The sequence below is a fragment of the Pleurodeles waltl genome, chromosome 9 (genome assembly GCF_031143425.1).
Source record: "Pleurodeles waltl isolate 20211129_DDA chromosome 9, aPleWal1.hap1.20221129, whole genome shotgun sequence".
Lineage (NCBI taxonomy): Eukaryota > Metazoa > Chordata > Amphibia > Caudata > Salamandridae > Pleurodeles > Pleurodeles waltl.
In genome coordinates this window covers 1,050,945,017-1,050,964,824 of record NC_090448.1, presented here as the reverse complement: position 1 = coordinate 1,050,964,824, position 19,808 = coordinate 1,050,945,017, and the positions used below count along the sequence as shown (strand labels likewise).

General features: G+C 44.5%; 1 protein-coding gene across 4 annotated transcripts in view; it reads right to left on the bottom strand.

Moving 5' to 3' along the window:
- Positions 1-19,808, bottom strand: part of NIN (ninein) — a 326,206-nt gene that overhangs the window by 112,115 nt on the left and 194,283 nt on the right. For all 4 annotated transcript variants that reach the window (XM_069208677.1, XM_069208679.1, XM_069208678.1 and 1 more), the window contains 2 exons: positions 7,759-7,980; positions 3,873-3,986 (listed from right to left, as the gene is read on the bottom strand). In XM_069208677.1, coding sequence (XP_069064778.1) covers positions 3,873-3,986; positions 7,759-7,980 — 336 coding nt within the window. The remainder of the gene's footprint in view (positions 1-3,872; positions 3,987-7,758; positions 7,981-19,808) is intronic.

Genomic DNA, 19,808 nt, shown 5'->3' with positions numbered 1-19,808 from the left:
TTGGTATATGGAAATACGCATCCTTTAGATCTAATGTTGTCATGTAGTCTTGCTGTTTGAGCAGTGGGATTACGTCTTGTAGCGTGACCATGTGAAAGTGGTCTGATTTTATGTAGGTATTTAGTGTTCTGAGATCTAGTATTGGTCTCAGAGTTTTGTCCTTTTTGGGTATTAGAAAGTACAGTGAGTAAACTCCTGTGTTCTTTTGTTGAAGTGGTACTAGTTCTATTGCGTCCTTTTGTAGCAGTGCTTGAACTTCTAGTCCTAGAAGACCTATATGTTGTTTTGACATCTTGTCTGTTTTCGGTGGGACGTTTGAAGGGAATTGGTGAAATTCTATGCAATAACCATGCTGGATAATTGCTAGTACCCAAGTATCTGTTGTTATTTCCTCCCAAAGTTTGTAAAACTGGCTTAGTCTTCCCCCCACAGGTGTTATGTGATGGGGGTGTGTGACTTGTGACTCTAAATTGTCCGCGAAAACCTCCCCTCTGATATTGCCCCTGGTAGGTAGGTCTTGTTTGAGAGGTTGTGGCTTCTGTGGGTTGACCTCGAAACCCTCCCCTAAAAGGTGTTTTCCTAAATGTGCCTCTGCTCTGCGGGGAGTAGAGTGCGCCCATGGCTTTGGCTGTATCAGTGTCCTTTTTGAGTTTCTCAATGGCAGTGTCTACCTCCGGCCCAAACAATTGCTGTTCATTAAACGGCATATTGAGCACAGCTTGTTGGATTTCCGGTTTGAACCCAGAAGTGCGTAGCCATGCGTGCCTTCTTATTGTAACTGCGGTGTTTATTGTCCTTGCAGCTGTGTCTGCTGCATCCATGGAAGACCGTATCTGATTGTTGGAGATACTTTGCCCCTCTTCCACCACTTGTTGCGCTCTTTTTTGGAACTCCTTGGGTAAGTGTTCGATGAAATGTTGCATTTCATCCCAATGAGCCCTGTCGTATCTTGCCAAAAGTGCCTGAGAGTTGGCAATACGCCACTGATTTGCTGCTTGTGCTGCAACCCTTTTACCCACAGCATCAAACTTGCGGCTTTCTTTGTCCGGAGGTGGTGCGTCGCCTGAGGTATGAGAGTTGGCTCTCTTACGAGCTGCCCCCACAACTACTGAGTCCGGTGTCAGTTGTGTTGTAATATATATAGGATCCGTGGGTGGTGGCTTGTATTTTTTCTCCACCCTTGGAGTTATGGCCCTGCCTTTAACAGGATCCTGAAATATTTGTTTCGAATGTCTTAGCATTCCTGGGAGCAGGGGAAGACTTTGGTACTGGCTATGGGTTGCGGATAGGGTATTAAAGAGAAAGTCATCCTCAATTGGTTCCAAATGTAATGATACATTGTGAAACTCGGCTGCTCTTGCGACCACCTGTGTAGAAGATGTACTGTCCTCAGGTGGCGAAGGCTTTGTGGGATAAGTGTCTGGGCTGTTGTCAGACACTGGAGCGTCGTAGAGATCCCATGCATCGGGGTCATCCTGACTCATTGTATGAGCTGGTGAGTGCATTAGTGGTGGAGTGGTTGCTGGTGATGCATGTGTTGATGGTGGTGGAGAAGGTGGTGGGGTTGTTCTCTTTGCCACCTTTGCCTGTGGTTGCTTGTCCCCTTGTTGAAAGGTAAGTTTCCTTTTGATCTTGATTGGGGGAAGAGTGGTTATCTTCCCTGTATCTTCATGGATATGAAGCCTTCTCTGTGTGTGGTCATGTTCCACAGTTTGAAGGTCCTCTCCAAAGCTATGTAATTGGGTGGTAAGCCCTTGTTCCTCTGTATAGGAACCACTTTTCGGCTCAGAGGCTGGGTGTTTTGGGACCAAAATCTTTTCGGAAGTTCTTTTCGGCTCCGAAGAAATTTTCTTTTGCTTCGGCGTCTCTGTGCCGAACCTTTTCGGCCCCGTCTTTGTGCCGAGGTTTCTCGGAGCCACTGTCTCAGCTCTGAGGTTGCTGTGTGGCGGTATCACGACCGGAGTCGGATGACTTTGACACCAGCATGCCCGTTTTCAGTGCCTTGGCTCGGTCATCTTGTTTTTGGGTTAAGCCATGGCCTGTCGGCGGTGGCGTCCCCTGGGCTTTTGTGGACTTTTCGTGAGTCCTAATTTTCGACGTCTTACTCACGGTTGACGTTTCTTCGGCGTCGAGTTCTTCGGAATCCGACTCGTGGATGGAGAAAGTTTCTTCTTCTTCCTCCTCGAACCGATGTGGACCTGTGGGCGTGGACGCCATTTGTAGTCTTCTGGCTCTTCGGTCTCTCAGCGTCTTCCGGGACCGAAACGCTCGACAGGCCTCACACGTATCCTCCTTGTGCTCGGGGGACAAGCACAAGTTACAGACCAAATGCTGATCCGTATACGGATATTTGTTATGGCATTTTGGACAGAATCGGAACGGAGTCCGTTCCATCAGTGTTGAAGTCGCACGCGGTCGGGCCGACCAGGCCCCGACAGGGGATCGAAATTACCCCGAAGGGCCACCGGAGCTCTTCCAAATTCGGTGTCGATTTGTTCTAACTAACCTGATACCGAACGCAATAATACCGACGTATTTTTCCGAGATTCTAACTAACTTTCCGACCCGAACCACGGAGCGAAAAGGAACACGTCTGAACCCGATGGCGGAAAAAAAAAAACAATCTAAGATGGAGTCGACGCCCATGCGCAATGGAACCGAAAGGGGAGGAGTCCCTCGGTCTCGTGACTCGAAAAGACTTCTTCGAAGAAAAACAACTTGTAACACTCCGAGCCCAACACCAGACGGCGGACTGTGCACAGCATGTGTATCTGCAGCTACACATGCCATCGAACATTTAGTTATAGGCTATACTTACTGTAATTACCTGTAAACCTTTCACCACACATATGCCTTTATCATGCATGCCTTTGCAACAAAAAATGTGTAGTAAAGATGTGTGGTAAAGGCATATTCGTGATAAAAACTTGAAGGGTAAAGGCATGCGTGGTAAAAACAGTCACTGTAATGATGGCATGGTAAAGGCATGCATGATAACGGAATGCATGGTTCTGTCATACAACCCTGGAAACTGGGCATGTTCTTTTAATCGCTTTCATAACTTGCAGAGTTTTTGAAAGCAACTATGACAGTACCAGTACAGTAGTAAGATTTGTAAGTTTAACACATGCTTCTTAGTAATTCTGATAGAGTGCACATTTAGGTAGGCCTCGGAAGAAACTATGAAATACAGGTATCTAATTTTTTTCTGACCCTCGGCTTTTGGTTATCCATATGTAAAATACACCTAAAAACATCACAATATGGTGACCCTTTATTTTTACAATGCATTAAAAGTTGATATATATGAAAAGTGCAATATTATTGTTAACTTCCACTTGTATAGCTCAAAGCTATAGGGGGAACAGAGAAGAGCGGACAGGGATCTGCCAGAACGCTTTTTTTAGCCCTAATGCCAAGGTCTCTATGATGCTGTATCTACAATAATAGCAATACAGAATCACAATTATATATTTTTATACAGCACTCTATGAAACACATTATTTCTCAGCGCTTATGGTACACTTAAAACGATAATCAAAGCTTCCTGTGCCAGAAGCTATTTTAAAGGTTCTGTTTCAGAATTGACATCACAAGGACTTTATCAAGTTGAGGAAAAAAATAGCATCTGAAATGTTACACGCATGCAATAACCCAACACAGTATTTTTGTTTGTAAGACCGTTTAAAATAAAAAAGGATGTATGTTCTTCGATTTAGGAGTGCCTGGAAAAAAAAAGAACATGTACACAATAAAAAATTCTTTATAGAATGGAAATAATAACTCATTTTTGTAAAGTCCCCAACCAACAACAATCAGTTTCTTACCTAACTAATGCAAATTATTTTTTAACTCTCTGCAAACTGTCTTACCTTCTCAACACATCTGTTAAGTTCCTCATTCAGTGCTTCTTTTTCCTTCTGCAACTTTTCATTTTTGCTTACAACAGTGGAAATTTCCCTCTGGAGATCAGAACATCTGGCCAGCTGCAAAAAAACAAAACAACTTAAGTGTTTGGATGTTGCCTAATACGAGAGAATATTACACGGTTATTCTTCTGCCAACAGTTTTTATGGTGGCCCTTTTAAACGCTGGTTTCAAACAAGGCACAGCACGATGACAAACCTTAAACACTAGCAGGACACAAAAACTGAAACACTTAATTGAAGCCTCACACGTCCACCTGCTTTAAAAACAGTAATTCAATTAGTCTTGCACTCAACAATGCCAATTATAAAGCAGAACCTTTGTCACTCTTTCAGGGTTTCTGAAAACTGCAATTGGCAAAGGACACACACACACACACACACACACACCTGACCCAAACAACAGGGTTTGTGTGGAAATCGTGCTGCTAATGTTTGGATCATAGTTTGGATTTGCTGTACTGATACATTTCTTTGCAAACAGATGTAAAATCCCTTAGTGATTAAGAAAATAACATGTTAAATAAAAGAAGGCCTACTGTTGCCACCATGATATCGAAAAGAAATCAAATTTTGAATTTCAAAAAGAAATAAAAGATTAAATCTGACCGAGATCATCCCCAACTTGACCAGAGAGGATGTCAGACATGCTAGAGGTGACCTGAAAAACCTAAAAACATTCTGGACACCACCGGCCGATCTACATGGGCAAGGACCAGGGAGCTTCAAGTTGTGAGAAAGTGGTGGAAGCTATCTCTGTAGGGCCCAAAGGGCTGTTGCATCACTGAACTGAAGCGTGGAAGTCCTTCCACAAGGGAACATTCAGAGAAAGTTCCTGGTGTAGCTATCCCCTGGAGAAGTAGGAAGTCCCCTCCTGACTCAACTACTGTGACGGCTATGCCCTGCAATTGTGGGAGAAGGGTGCCTGGACAGAAGATGCCAGGTGACTGCACAGAAGTGGGAGACATTTTGGCGGGGGGGAACACGATGGGCAGAAACCGCCTACCCAAGAGTCTGTTGCACTGCGCTATAAAATTGGACAGCATACTTGTGCAGTAAGAACCAAGAATGTTATCACTTTTTTGATCATTTGGCTGGAAAAGCAGAGGAAGGAGGACACTACATACCATGCACACTTTGCAATCTCTGAACAGACTAGTCTTTTGTGCTTTGACAACAAGCACTGAGAAGAAAATAAAGATGTATTTAGAAAGCCGGAGACAATAATACCCACATTTCCAATTAGATCCTTCATAGTAGAAACGATTTGGAAGTCTTAAAACAAAAAAAGTTGGAAATCCTTCAAACAGACAACACTCAGATGGAAGGAAAAGTGAAAGAAAGAAGGATAGAGGAAAGGGGTGCAGTAGGAAATCTGCACCACTGGCTATGGTCCCCTGGAGTAAAGAAATGCCACTCTAGGAACAACAAGCATTTGTAATGCAATGGGTCTGGCGTTTGCTCGGGTTAGAGCTATTAGCATTGTAAATTCCAAACTGGACTTTTCTTGCCACATAAATTGAAGATGAAAAGTAAAAAACAGTTGACATAAGCAAGCCAATTCAAAGCACCACGGCTGCCATGGGCGTGAGCGAGATGGTGAGACACAAAAGGAAAAAGGTTTGCTTCCAATCAAACCTATCGGCAATCGTGAAATTATCCATGTAAGAGGGGCAGTCTGCAAGGTGGTAACAAAACTGCCCCAAAGAGGGACAAACAAAGCATTTACCAATAAAAACAAATGATTTTTGATAGGCAAGCCCACGAATGAGTGATAGAGATGGACCTGGTTAAAAGCCCAGAGATAGATTACAGCAGGTCAGAGCGCTTGTGCACTCGACCTAAAAAAAACGTTGGGAAGAGGCAGGCAGAGGCTGAGCTGTTAAAGCGAAGCTGAATCAAATTCCTCCTGGTGGCCTATGAAAACAAGCTATATAGAAGAATCAGGTCAATAACTGCCCCTCCCCCGCCCCCAACAAGCAAGGAGGTAAGTGGGTCTGCAGATCTATGGAAGCTGAATGGCTTATTTCTCATTGAGGATGCCCAAAGCGCATCAGAGGTCTCTCCACAACACATCAGTCACTGAGTGGCAGAGTATGATTAAACAACAACATAGGAGTGTGTAGGACACTTCCAGTGAGTATATTGGTTGTGCCAATATTAGATGGGCTGATCATCTTATTATGGTTTGCAGTTGGTTACAGAGTAGCAAGGTTTTATATTGACAGAACAAGGTATCCAGTTTCCTTTTAAATGGAGTGACCAATGTGGGCCAATTCAGGTGTGAACAAACAATTGTGTGTAACCGCCTAAGGCATGCCCCTCTCTATTTAATCAATGAAATCGTAATTAAGAGCTTCTGTTTGTCCCTGGTTACAGCGATGTAAATGAACGTGATAGCTGGAGCCTTTGGGGCGGGTGTACAGAATGTGAAGAGACTGCATCAAGGACACGGTCAGTTCATCAATGTTCAGTTGCATCCTATTACTTTAGGTGGAATCAGAGGTCTGGGACTTCCCATGTTTACTAGAATTACAGTGACCTGGTCAGCAGATAACTTATTTTGCAGAAAATAAGGCCTTAACTTCAATATGGCAAAGACAGGATTTCAACATTAGTATGTTTAGAGATGTCCAGTATCCATGTTCCTGAGACCCTACGGACACCATTTCGGTTGGGAACTGGCTGAGGTGGGTATAAGTGTAATTGCTTTTGGCGCACTGTCAGTGTGCTAATGGTGCGGCAGTGGAGCCAACTTCTCTACATAGCAGTCTGCCATAATGCACATAACAAGGGACTAGACTACTTGCTTCCACTGCAAATCCAGCCGGACGCCAGAGTCGCCAAAGAAGGTGCCACAAAGCAGAAAGGGCTCAGGTAACACAACAAACTACTTACAATTTCCAAGCTCAAATCCCTTAAATATTTACATATAGAGTTTCGATAACATTCAGGTGCGGCCTATACAGAATCACTTATTAGCTGTGATATATCAATTCACGCATTCAAAACAGATTAAAACAAGACAGTCAATACGTAGTCTGAGGAGTTGGGAAGTACAAAATATATGGAATTGCATACTGCAGTTATTTGACACAAGCAACATATAAGAATCATAAGGCATTTGTTTAATAGATTATTCACAACTGACTCACAAGTAAGGCTTGACAGTCACTCACATCTGAACAAAACTGTCTAACTGCAGTTGCTTATCATTTAAAACCTATTCCATTTTCCACTGACATGCATTCTGTTAATTAAAATTCTTACTAAAACATCTCGTCACATTTTCAAATGTTTGTATTAATTTCTGAGTTTTAGATCTATTCAAAAATACAAATATTGCGAAAGTTGTGTTCCATGTATATCTGAATAATCTACAAACAAAAATTGATTTTGGGAAACGGGGGTTCTCCACATTCACAGACAACAAGAGGACATCATGCACATATGATCCTAAAAGGCAACAAATGCATCTGGATGCACTGGTTAATAAACACACACCGCTTCTGAAGAATCATACAACAGCGAGTGGGTACAAGCTGCACCTCATCCAAAAGGCCAACAACTGAGAAACGGGGAAACTTTAAGCTTACAAAACATTTTTGGGGTTTTTGAGCCAGTGCTCGAGGAGTGTGTCATTAAGGAGGGATTTGTTGACAGTGAGACGCATTGAATCACGTTTTAAACGTTGAAAACCTCCAGTTTGAGGTCCCACTGAAGTTAATCCACGCCATGCTGTGGAATACTTACTCACGTGGAGTTCTCCTCACAGGTAAGTATTCCACAGCAGAATTTGTTCAGGAAAAAAAAAGAAAAAAACTGATCTTACCTGTGATTTGTAGTTTTCAACCTCCTCCTTTAGCCTTGATCTCTCGCGCTCCCACTCTCGAGCCACCTCTTTGCCAGGTCCCTTCCTTCCCTTGTGCCGGAGGATACCAGCATTCAGCTGTCTGTTCAAATCCTGAATGTCTGCGAGATTTTTTGAGTTCTTCTGACAAACCTCAGCATTCTCAGACTCCAGCTGCTGATTCTGGGCTTTTAATTCATTCACCTGACGTAGTTGGAGCAAAGAAAGCAGGTTAAAAAATGAGATATTTAAACTGTGGCACACTTATTACGACTTGGGTATGCAAGGCCCCCGCATTCCACTGCCGCCTGCTCCTTCCATGAATCAAACACCAGACTGGGTTTTCTGCGTTTCTATGGTGCTCCAGCTTCTAAAATCAGCGACTAATTACTATACTTAGTTTCTGGTTGTAATTCTGCGCATGTGTACATTTATCATAATTCACTAAAAATTGCAATTTGCACATTACAAAGGTTGACGATTTTTAGATATTGATCTGTACCATGCAACTGCAAAGTACAATATTAACAAACATGGCTAATCTGCATTGGACTTTCAATAAACTTGATAACATAACATACTTTTACTTAAGTATTAGTAGACACAGACTTGTAAATTGCATCCAAAATGTTGAATGGAGCAACTAGAGATTTTAAGGTAAAGACTGAAGACCAATACATCCTCTTCTATGGAAAGGCAATTATTTGCACTACTACATACAAAGCACACTACATACTGATGCTTTCCTTCATCCTACAATGCAAGCAGATTCTCCTCGGTCACTGGTATTCTTTTTAATTTCAGCTGCTTTATCCCTTCGCAGTTTGAAGGGAATACATAAAATTACAGGTTTCACTACTTTTTCATTGCCATCTAGCAATTGAGGGGTCCAAATTAAAATATATACCGGCCCCAAATGCACATATGCGTGCAATGAAAAACTAAGTGTTGCTGGCACGGTAGTAAGTAAGATTGACATGGCCTTGTGTTCCATGCATCCTGATTTCTTAACACTCTTGTTTCACACCGAGTCCTGCCAAGCTAACAGAATGATAGGCTTAAATTATGCACCCAGGACGAGCTGGTGGCCATTGTACACACAAGCCAGATAGGTTACACCTCATCAAATTAAGCATGTATGAAAACTTCTAAATATTGTTTTGCCTTACATAACCACTCCTTACAACAAGAGGACTCTTGTCTGTGTTGCTATGATGTGAGGATCCTGCTGAAAGAAACTGAGCATCTTTCTGCAGCTACCTATTATGGATTCCCATGCTCTGCATTACTCCACCAACTAGTGATTGGGGTTAGTACGGTCTCCATTCTTCCACTTATTTTTGCTTGGGCAACGCCAGCCCCTGTGATGTCATGTGTACGGGGTCGCCATGTACAGATTATTGTTTCCACTATGCTGGTAACATTGCTCTTGTATTGTGCAGTTTTATTGGCTTTACATTTTCGGTTACCTCCTACCTCCCTTCCTGGGGAGGTGGGTGGGTTGCAGGAGAATCCAGAATGTCTTCAAGCTGCAAAAGTATTATTACAGGGAAGTAATGTTTTCTTTTGCAGTGTGACCCTTTCCCGGATTCATAAGGCGGAGTATTGTTTATGTAGCAGTATTAACGGTTTCTAGAAAGATGGTGTGCCTTACAATCTGCATGGACATCAATACAATCAGGTTATTGTCAAGGCATAGACTGTTTGCAAGATAGCTGCCATACATATGCCACTGATGGAGACGGAAGCTAGATCGGCTAGTGTTCCTTTTTTCCTTGTGGAATGTGCTCCAGGTTTATCAGGGGTTTTATGCACCAGGTAACACGTTTGGATAGATTTTTTTATCCATTTTGCAATGACCCTTTTTGCAACAGAGTTGTGTGAGCTTTCCACTTCTAAGTAATATATGACTGCTCCCCTCACTCCTAGCATATGTAGCTTTATCCTCTTGTGTTTTTGCATACTGGTAAATAAAATAATAACTTGATAGATTGGTTACACAGAAACGTGATACGACCTTCGGAATGAAGAAAGGTTTGGTTCTATCCTTGGGTACCTGTAGGTTTGGATAGTTATGGACTGCAATACATTCACTCTGCCAGGCTGTGATTGTAATGAACAAGGCCGTTTTAAGAGTCCAATATGTGTGCTTTGTTGTGTGCACGGATTCGAAGGGATGTTTCATGCGCTGGAGCAGTACCAGGTTGAAGACCTGCAAAAATTCTCTTTGCACTTTTTTTTTTTTTTTTTTAACCCTTTGATTATTAGTGTAGCAAAAGATTCCTCCCAAAAGAAAATTTCTCTGAAAGAAGTGTAAGAATTTTGAAACCGGTAAATGCATCAAGTGTCTGATAATTGTTTCATTTTGTCACGTTATCTAATACTTTTACTTTTGCACACTAGTGTATAACCCTGGTCCCTTTGGCTGCAGAGAATCTGCATGTGGTAAGCCATCTTGACTCCCTGAACCCTTCTGCACTCGGTTTGGTAGGCCGAGGTGGCCAAACTCCAGGTATTCAGGCGCACAATTTATAGACCAGGAACAGCAGACTAAAAAATTACACTTCCCTCGAATTTAAAAAAATTGGTATATTTATTGTTTTGCTAACTGCCACTACCATCAGGCCAGAGTACCATTCTTGTTGGGCCCACTGTGAGATTATTAGAATCAAAGTCATGTTTGAGTGCTTGCATTTGTTGATCATGGGAATCAAAGAGGGCTGTTGGGGAAAAAAGTAAGTGGGAAGGTACAGGCAAATGTTCCGATCAGTCTATCGACACCGCCTTCTCTCTGCATACATGATGAGGGTACCATATGATTGGAATGTTGACTTTGTGGGTGTTGTGAACAAGTCCATTTGTGATGTTCACAGGTTGGAAAGATCGTGTCTACTAAGTCTTGGTGGACCTTAAACTCAAACAAGATTCCTTCTCGTCTGCCTAATCTGTTTGCCCACCTGCCAGGCATATTGCTACTAAGGGAAACGTCTTGTACAATTGCCCATCTCCAGAGGTTCTGTGCTAAACTGAATATGACAGTGGTACCATGGGCCCTGTGACCAGGGAAGGTCCCTAAGGGCTGCAGCATGTGTTGTGCCACCCTAAGGGACCCCTCACCTAACACGTGCACACTGCCATTGCAGATTGTGTGTGTTGGTGGGGAGAAAAAGGCAAAGTCGACATGGCATCCCCCTCAGGGTGCCTTGCACACAAAACACTGCCTGTGGCATAGGGGTAAGTCACCCCTCTAGCAGGCCTTAATGCCCCAAGGCAGGGTGCACTATACCACAGGTGAGGGCATAGCTGCAAGAGCAATATGCCCCTACAGTGTCCAAGTCCATTCTTAGACATTGTAAGTACAGTGTGGCCATATTAAATATATGGTCTGGGAGTTTGTCAAAACCAATTCCACAGTTCCATAATGGCTATCCTGAATACTGGGAAGTTTGGTATAAAACTTCTCAAAATAACAAACCCACACTGATGCCAGTGTTGGATTTATTAAAAAATGCACACAGAGGGCATCTTGGAGATGGCCCCCTGTATTTTACCCAATCCTTCAGTGCACGACTGACTGGTCTGTGCCAGCCTGCCACTGAGAGACGAGTTTCTGCCCTCTGGGGTGAGAGTCTTTGTGCTCTCTGGGGCCAGAAACAAAGCCTGCACTGGGTGGGGGTGCTCACACCTCCCCCCTGCTCAGGCCTGGTGTTACAATGCCCCCAGGGCACGCCAGCCACTGCAGATGCCGGCCCCCAGGCTAGCCCCCACTTTTGGCAACAAGTCCAGAGGGATAATGAGAAAAACAAGGAGGAGACACCCCTCCAGCCAGGTCCACCACTAAGGTGACCAGAGCTGACGTGACCCCCTCCTTAAGAAATTCTCCATCTTGCTTTGGAGGAGTAGGACCAATAGGGACAGGGATGTGCCCCTCAACCCCAGAGGGAGTGGGCACAAGAAGGGTGCATCCAACCCTCAGGGACAGTAGCCACTGGCTACTGCCCTCTGACCCACACCCCTAAATGTAGTATTTAGGGGCGACCCTGAACCCAGATCATCAGATTCCCGATGACCTCACAAGAAGGAGGACTGCTGAGCTGAAAACTGCGCGGAGAAGAGACGGAGATGACAACTGACTTGGCCCCAGCACTACCGGCCTGTCTCCTGCTTCAAAGGACCTGCACCCAAAAAGCAACGTGTTCTACAGGACCAGCGACCCCTGAAAATCCTCCAGGGGACTGCCTGCAACAACGAGGACCAAGGACTCCTGTGCGAAGTGGCTCTGCCCAACCAGAAGAAAAGACAACCAACTTTAAAGGGACTCCCACCTCACTCCAGAAGCGTGAGTCCCCACTACTCTGCACCCGACGCTCCCGGCCCGTGTCCAGAGAAACCTGCTACCAAGAGAGGACCCCTAGGCAACTCAGACAACGTGTCCACTCTGGGCTGGCCTCTCTGCAGGTGTCATCATGGGGGGTGCAGAGGGAATCCCAAGGACCCCCCTGACCGCGACTGCCCGCGACGAAGATATCAGACGCCTGGAGAAGCATTCCACCCGCAGCCCCCAGGACCGTGAGAAACCGATCACCGGGGCAGCAACAACCAGCAGGCGACCCTTGCCCAGTTCGTGACATGCCTGAGAGGCCCCCCAATGCCCTGCCTGCAGCGTGTAAGTGACCCCTGGATCCCTCCATAGAGTTCGGAGAACTCGATGCCCTGTTTGCGCACTGCACCCGGCCGCCCCGTGCCGCTGAGGGTGTGGTTTTTGTGCCCCTCCAGTACTCCTCCAAACCCCCTGGTCTGCCCTCTGACAGCAAGGGTACTTACCTGCAAGCAAACTGGAACCGGAGTACCCTGTCTCCATAGGTGCCCACGTTATTTTGGCTCCTGTTTGACCTCTGCACCTAACCGGCCCTGTGTTGCTGGTGCTGGGTTTTTGGGGTTGCCTTGAGCCCCTAACGGTGGGCTACCTATGACCCGGAGACTGAAACCACAAGTGTGGTACTTACCTCAAACTGTACTGTACTTACCGGCCCCAGGAACTGTTGAAAATTGACTCTTAAAATAGCTTTTTGCCATTTTAATGAAAACTGTGTACAATATTGAATCTATTCAAAGTCTCAACTATTACTATGCAAAGTACCTTTCATTTAATGTACTTACCTGCTAAATGACTTTTGTGGTTCTAAAAACAAATTAACAAAATAATATTTTTCTATATAAAAGCCTATTGGCCTGTAGTTAAGTCATTGAGTGTGTGTTTTCACTTACTGCTTGTGTGTGTACAACAAATGATTAACACTACCCTCTGATAAGCCTAACTGCTTGACCACACTACCACAAATTGAGCATTAGTATGATCTATTATTGCCTCTGTCAAGCCTCTTGGGGAACCCCTGGGCTCTGTGCACACTATATCTCATTTTGATATAGTATTTACAGAGCCAGATTCCTACATGGGTTAAAAGGAAAAAAGTCTTTGAGCACTAAGCAAGGATGTGTGGAACTTCTTTGAGTGGCTGAAAGGAGGACAGCACTTTTGCTTCACTGTCTTCGTTCAGAAGGACAGAAGTTATTTGATCACCTTCCTGATGTGCGGGATAGTGAGGCTGTTGATCTGAACAAAACTTGCATACGTAAATTGGACTTAAATTATCTGCCTAAGGTAAGTACTACCTTGGAACATGATTATATTGGGAAAAGGAGTGCAAAAGAGGAGTCAATAGAAAACGATGTAACTGAACCTCCTGCAAGTTTGGGTCTTTGTTGAATTAAAGAATCAGGAACCATGTTGAGGTTGCCACATCGAGAGAGTGTGAGACTAACTGTGGCTGAAGGACAAGCACACCCTTTAATGAGGTGTTGCTCATAGCTAACAAGATTGTGCACTCCATGAAACGTGTAGAGATGATGAAAAAAGACTGCTTTACGGAGGTACCTACCGTTGGGTGTGGGAGTAGGAGTAGGAAAAAGTCTGTTAAGGATGATGAAAAGAAGGAAAATAAAGGCTCTGGTGTTACGAAGAATCAATCTAAGGTGGAGAGGCGATGTTTCAGGTGTGATAGAACAGGACATCTGGATTATGACAGTGTATCTTACTAATAAAGCAGTATGCATTCATTGTAATAAAAAGGCAATTTGCTTTCGTCTGCAGGATGAAGAACTTAAAACAGAAAATGAAGTAGAGCGAGTGACAGCTCAGATTATTAATGTAGGCAGATTGTTTTACAGATTGGAAGCAAAAGTTATAAAGGCCCTTTAGATAACACAGAAGTTAAGGGTAAAAGAGTTTTGTTTGAACCTGGGGCTAAGATGACTATTGTAGCAAGTAAAGTCTACGAAGACAAATTGGAAGGGAAGGTGACTTTATTGAAGACTGACATAACGCCTTGCGCTTGTGAATTACAGTTATTTTGTGGGCTTCATTGAATATGAAAGTCACTATTCCTCTGGCAAGACATACATCTCTAAGAAGAGAGATGGCATAGTAAGCTGGTTGCATCAAAGAGATTTGGGTGTCATGCTGGATCCAAACATTACTCCTCCCATCATTTTAAAGATAATCATTGATGTGAATGAGGTAGGTGATTTGGATTTTTTGGACTCTGGGTTACAAGGTGTTTTGGAGAAAGTTTGCCCATATTTTTAAGAAACATTTGGGTAAGTATGACAGGCTATTGTTACAAAATTAGACCAGTCCCAGGTTCACTGCCTAGTTGTAGCAAGGTGCTTGGTGTTCCCATGACTAAGAGAAAAATTGAGGGCTGAGTTGGAGAAACTTAAGGCTCATGGAATAATTGAGGCGGTAGAAAGGACTGCATTGCTTGCTCCAGTTGTTACACCCAGAAAACCGAATAGGTGCCAGAAGCTGTGTGTGGATCTCAGACAACTAAACAAATGTGTGCTGAATGAAAAATATCCCCTTCCCAATATCGCAGAGTTGTTAGTGATGGTAGGAGGAGCCAAGGTCTTTAGCACTATAAACCTTACTTAGGCCCATTATCAAATACAGTTAGATGAGAAATCAAAAGACTTCACTGCGTTTCTTTTAACTCCATTCAGAACTTTCAGGTATGCCAGACTTCTGTTGGGTCTTGTCTCGGTAGCGTCAGTCTTCCAACGAGCAAAGGAGAAGATTTTGCATGGGGTGGATGGTGTTTGTGTATACCAAGATGACATACATGTACATGGAAAGGATGAGACTGAACATAATGCTAAGGTCAGACAGGTTTGGGGTGGCTATGCGATATAATCTTACACTAAAAGTTGGAAAAATGCATGTTTGGTACTAAAACCATTGATTACTTGGGGCATACCGTAAAAGGTGAGGGGGTGATTCCTAAAGCAGAGCTTGTTAATGCCATTCAGAACATGTTTTTCCGACTACTAAAGAAGAACTTATCCGCTTTCTAGGAATGGCAGAATATTATAATAAGTTCATTAAAAATGTATGTCAGCTCCAACATGAGGAATTTGAGGAAAGGAGCTAATTTTGCGTAGAATTTAGATTGAAAGAGTGAATTTAATTAACTAAAAAGCGGACTAGCACAGGCCCCCCCAAACATAACAATTCTGATCCCATTAAAAGCTTGATTATCACCACATATGCCAGTCTCAAGGCACTGGGGCAGTTTTGCAACAAGGTGGGGTTTCGCCCTGAAAATACTATCATGTTCACTTGAAGATCCTAAAAGGAGTGGAATGTAGGTACTCTGTAACAGAGAGTGAAGCCCTTGCTGTTCATTGGGCAATCAAAAAAAATTGAAGACATTTTTGTAAATCAGTACATTTTCTAGTGAGGACTGATCACAAGCCCTTGTGTGAAGTCTTCAAATCAAAAGGAATTGACTATTTCTGCTAGAATTTCAAAATGTGTGGGGAGTTTACAGGAATACAACTTGGATGTGAGGTACATTCCATGGGCAGAAAATGTGATAGTGGATACTTTGTCCCGATTAGTGCCCGAGGCAAATGTGGAACAAGATACCGATTCAACCACAGGTGATCTCCAAGAGTTTGTCCGTGAGGTTGATTATGAAAATTGGTGTGAAGCAGTGGAAAGTGATTAAGTATTACAAAAGGTAATGAATATTTTCCATACTGACAAGAACCACAAAGAACCAGGTGGTGTGGACTGTAAAGCTTTCTGGTGGGTAAAAGGTCAATTTCCTTCTAACAATGATCTGTTGCGGAGGGGAACCAGATTGATTCGTCCTGTAACATTACGAGAATAATTGCTGTATCAAGTATATAAATGTCACATAGACATCTCGAAAACCAAAGAAAGGCTACGCTCAACATACTGGTAGCCTGGAATGGAGCTACATGTTAAGCGCTTGGTAAGAGAATGCATGCAGTGTGCTTTGTACGAGAAGGGCATGAAGCCCAGGGTCCAATTGATGCTGCTCAGGAAGCACCCTGGTGAGCTGTGAACATCGCCCTGGACATTTTGGGGCCCATCAAGGTGGAAGGTCATAAGAGCTATGTTCTTATCGTAATGACTTGTTTTTCAGATGGCCAGAGGTATGTTTTCCCTGAGGCATTGAGACACATTATGTGATCAATTTCTTGAAATACCTTATTGCAAGGGAAGGCCTACTGAAACGCTGTTAACAGACAATGAGGTGCAGCTGGTATCCAGGGAGATAGAGTCCCAAATCCAACAGGATGGTAGAGAGGTTTAATTGTGTATTAAAAGAAACCATATCCCTAGCAAAAAAAACACCATCTTAATAGGAAACAAGTAGTATCTAAGAGGGTTGATGTATACAGATTCCAGCCCTAAACTACCACAGGTGAATCGCCATTTGTTTTGTTTTGTGGAAGGCACCCTGATACTGTTCTAGAACCATCCTGGGTGAATAAGTTCCTGTGTGATGAGAGGAGAAGTGTTGTGTCTGAGTGGAAAATGAAGGACATGAAGAGGAAAAACAGCAAAACCCATTTCGATGAGAAACAGTTAGTCAAACCAACAGCTGTCGCTGTAGGTGACTTGGCCCGATTAGAAGACCGTGATGGAATGTAGTTGGGGCCAAGCTGTCAGTCTCTGCGGATTATAAAAGTGTTCTACACCATCGGGACTGAGGACCACCGTGTGTGGAAACTCAAAAGAGTGGTAGTATATAAAGAAAGAAAGTTGGAGGAAAATTTACTTCTGAGGAAGGTAGTGGCAATAACAGTGGCAAAAGTAGAAGTAATGTAAAACCTTCTACATCTAGGAAATCTGGCAGGAAAGTAGGACGTCCTGCATATTTGGTTAACTATGTGGCTTCACTGAATATTTTCACATGTATCTTGTTGTATATTGACATGCAATTTATTCTTTGTATATTGGTGTGGTACCTCATGTAAAGCTTTGTTTGGGGGGGGGGGGACCCTGCTTCAGGGTTGTGTTGGTTTGTGATATTAGATGAGAGGGAGGTGTATGGTAACTAGGGCTGGCACCAGCTAATTCCGGAATTGTGATACAAGGATTCTTATGGAATGTTTAGGTTTGAATTGAGAGGCCGGTGGGTTACTCTGGAGAGGATGGCTGAGTTGCCCTTCCTGTACCACGATACTGAATAAACCTACCACCTCTACTACACCTCTTTGTGCGTGCAGCTTTAACAGCACATTTAGTGAATCCAGAAAAGACTGACACTACAAACAATGCTCTAAAGATCAGACGCAACAGCAAATATCACAAGGGAGCTGGGGTAATGTAGGAGGCTGGACTGGCTTGTAGTGAGTACCAAGGGGTACTTGCAGCTTGCACCAGGCCCAGTTATCCCTTATTAGTGTATAGGGTGTCTAGCAGCTTAGGCTGATAGATAATGGTAGCTTAGCAGAGCAGCTTAGGCTGAACTAGGAGACGTGTGAAGCTACTACAGTACCACTTAGTGTCATATGCACAATATCATAAGAAAACACAATACACAGTTATACTAAAAATAAAGGTACTTTATTTTTATGACAATATGCCAAAGTATCTTAGAGTGTACCCTCAGTGAGAGGATAGGAAATATACACAAGATATATACACACAATAGCAAAAATATGCAGTATAGTCTTAGAAAACAGTGCAAACAATGTATAGTTACAATAGGATGCAATGGGGAAACATAGGGATAGGGGCAACACAAACCATATACTCCAAAAGTGGAATGCGAACCACGAATGGACCCCAAACCTATGTGACCTTGTAGAGGGTCGCTGGGACTATTAGAAAATAGTGAGAGTTAGAAAAATAACCCTCCCCAAGACCCTGAAAAGTGAGTGCAAAGTGCACTAAAGTTCCCCTAAGGACAAAATAGTTGTGTTAGAGGGAAAATGCAAGGAAAACACAAATCAGCAATGCAACAACGATGGATTCCTGACTGAGGGTACCTGTGGAACAAGGGGACCAAGTCCAAAAGTCACAAGCAACTCGGAGATGGGCAGATGCCCAAGAAATGCCAGCTGTTGGTGCAAAGAAGCTCTTACTAGGCTGAAGAACTGTGAATACTGCAGGAACGACAAGGGCTAGAGACTTCCCCTTTGGAGGATGGATCCCCCACGCCTTGGAGAGTCGTGCAGAAGTGTTTTCCCGCCGGATGGACGCCAACAAGCCTTGCTACACGCAAATCGTGCGTTTGGCGTTTTTGGACGCTGCTGGGGCCCAGGAGGGACCAGGAGGTCGCAAATTGGAACTGCAGAGAGAAGGGACGTCGAGCAAGACAAAGAGCCCTCACTGAAGCAGGTAGCACCCGGAGAAGTGCCAGAAACAGGCACTACGAGGATGCGTGAAACGGTGCTCGCCGAAGTTGCACAAAGGAGTCCCACGTCGCCGGAGACCAACTTAGAAAGTCGTGCAATGCAGGTTAGAGTGCCGTGGACCCAGGCTTGGCTGTGCATGAAGGATTTCCGCCGGAAGTGCACAGGGGCCGGAGAAGCTTGCAAAGTCGCGGTTCCCAGCAATGCAGCCCAGCGAGGTGAGGCAAGGACTTACCTCCACCAAACTTGGGCTGAATAGTCACTGGACTGTGGGGGTCACTTGGACGGTGTCGCTGGATTCGAGGGACCTCGCTCGTCGTGCTGAGAGGAGACCCAAGGGACCGGAAATGCAGTTTTTTGGTGCCTGCGGTTGCAGGGGGAAGATTCCGTCGACCCACGGGAGATTTCTTCGGAGCTTCTGGTGCAGAGAGGAGGCAGACTACCCCCACAGCATGCACAAGCAGGAAAACAGTCAAGAAGGCGGCAGGATCAGCGTTACAGAGTTGCAGTAGTCGTCTTTGCTACTATGTTGCAGGTTTGCAGGCTTCCAGCGCGGTCAGCGGTCGATTCCTTATCAGAAGGTGAAGAGGGAGATGCAGAGGAACTCGGCTGAGCTCATGCATTCGTTATCTAAAGTTTCCCCAGAGACAGAGACCCTAAATAGCCAGAAAAGAGGGTTTGGCTACCTAGGAGAGAGGAAAGGCTACTAACACCTGAAGGAGCCTATCAGCAGGAGTCTCTGACGTCACCTGGTGGCACTGGCCACTCAGAGCAGTCCAGTGTGCCAGCAGCACCTCTGTTTCCAAGATGGCAGAGGTCTGGAGCACACTGGAGGAGCTCTGGACACCTCCCAGGGGAGGTGCAGGTCAGGGGAGTGGTCACTCCCCTTTCCTTTGTCCAGTTTCGCGCCAGAGCAGGGGCTAAGGGGTCCCTGAACCGGTGTAGACTGGCTTATGCAGAATTGGGCACATCTGTGCCCAACAAAGCATTTCCAGAGGCTGGGGGAGGCTACTCCTCCCCTGCCTTCACACCATTTTCCAAAGGGAGAGGGTGTCACACCCTCTCTCAGAGGAAGTTCTTTGTTCTGCCATCCTGGGCCAGGCCTGGCTGGACCCCAGGAGGGCAGCTGCCTGTCTGAGGGGTTGGCAGCAGCAGCAGCAGTGAAACCCCAGGAAGGGCAGTCTGGCAGTACCAGGGTCTGTGCTACAGACCACTGGGGTCATGGAATTGTGCCAACTATGCCAGGATGGCATAGAGGGGGCAATTCCATGATCATAGACATGTTACATGGCCATATTCGG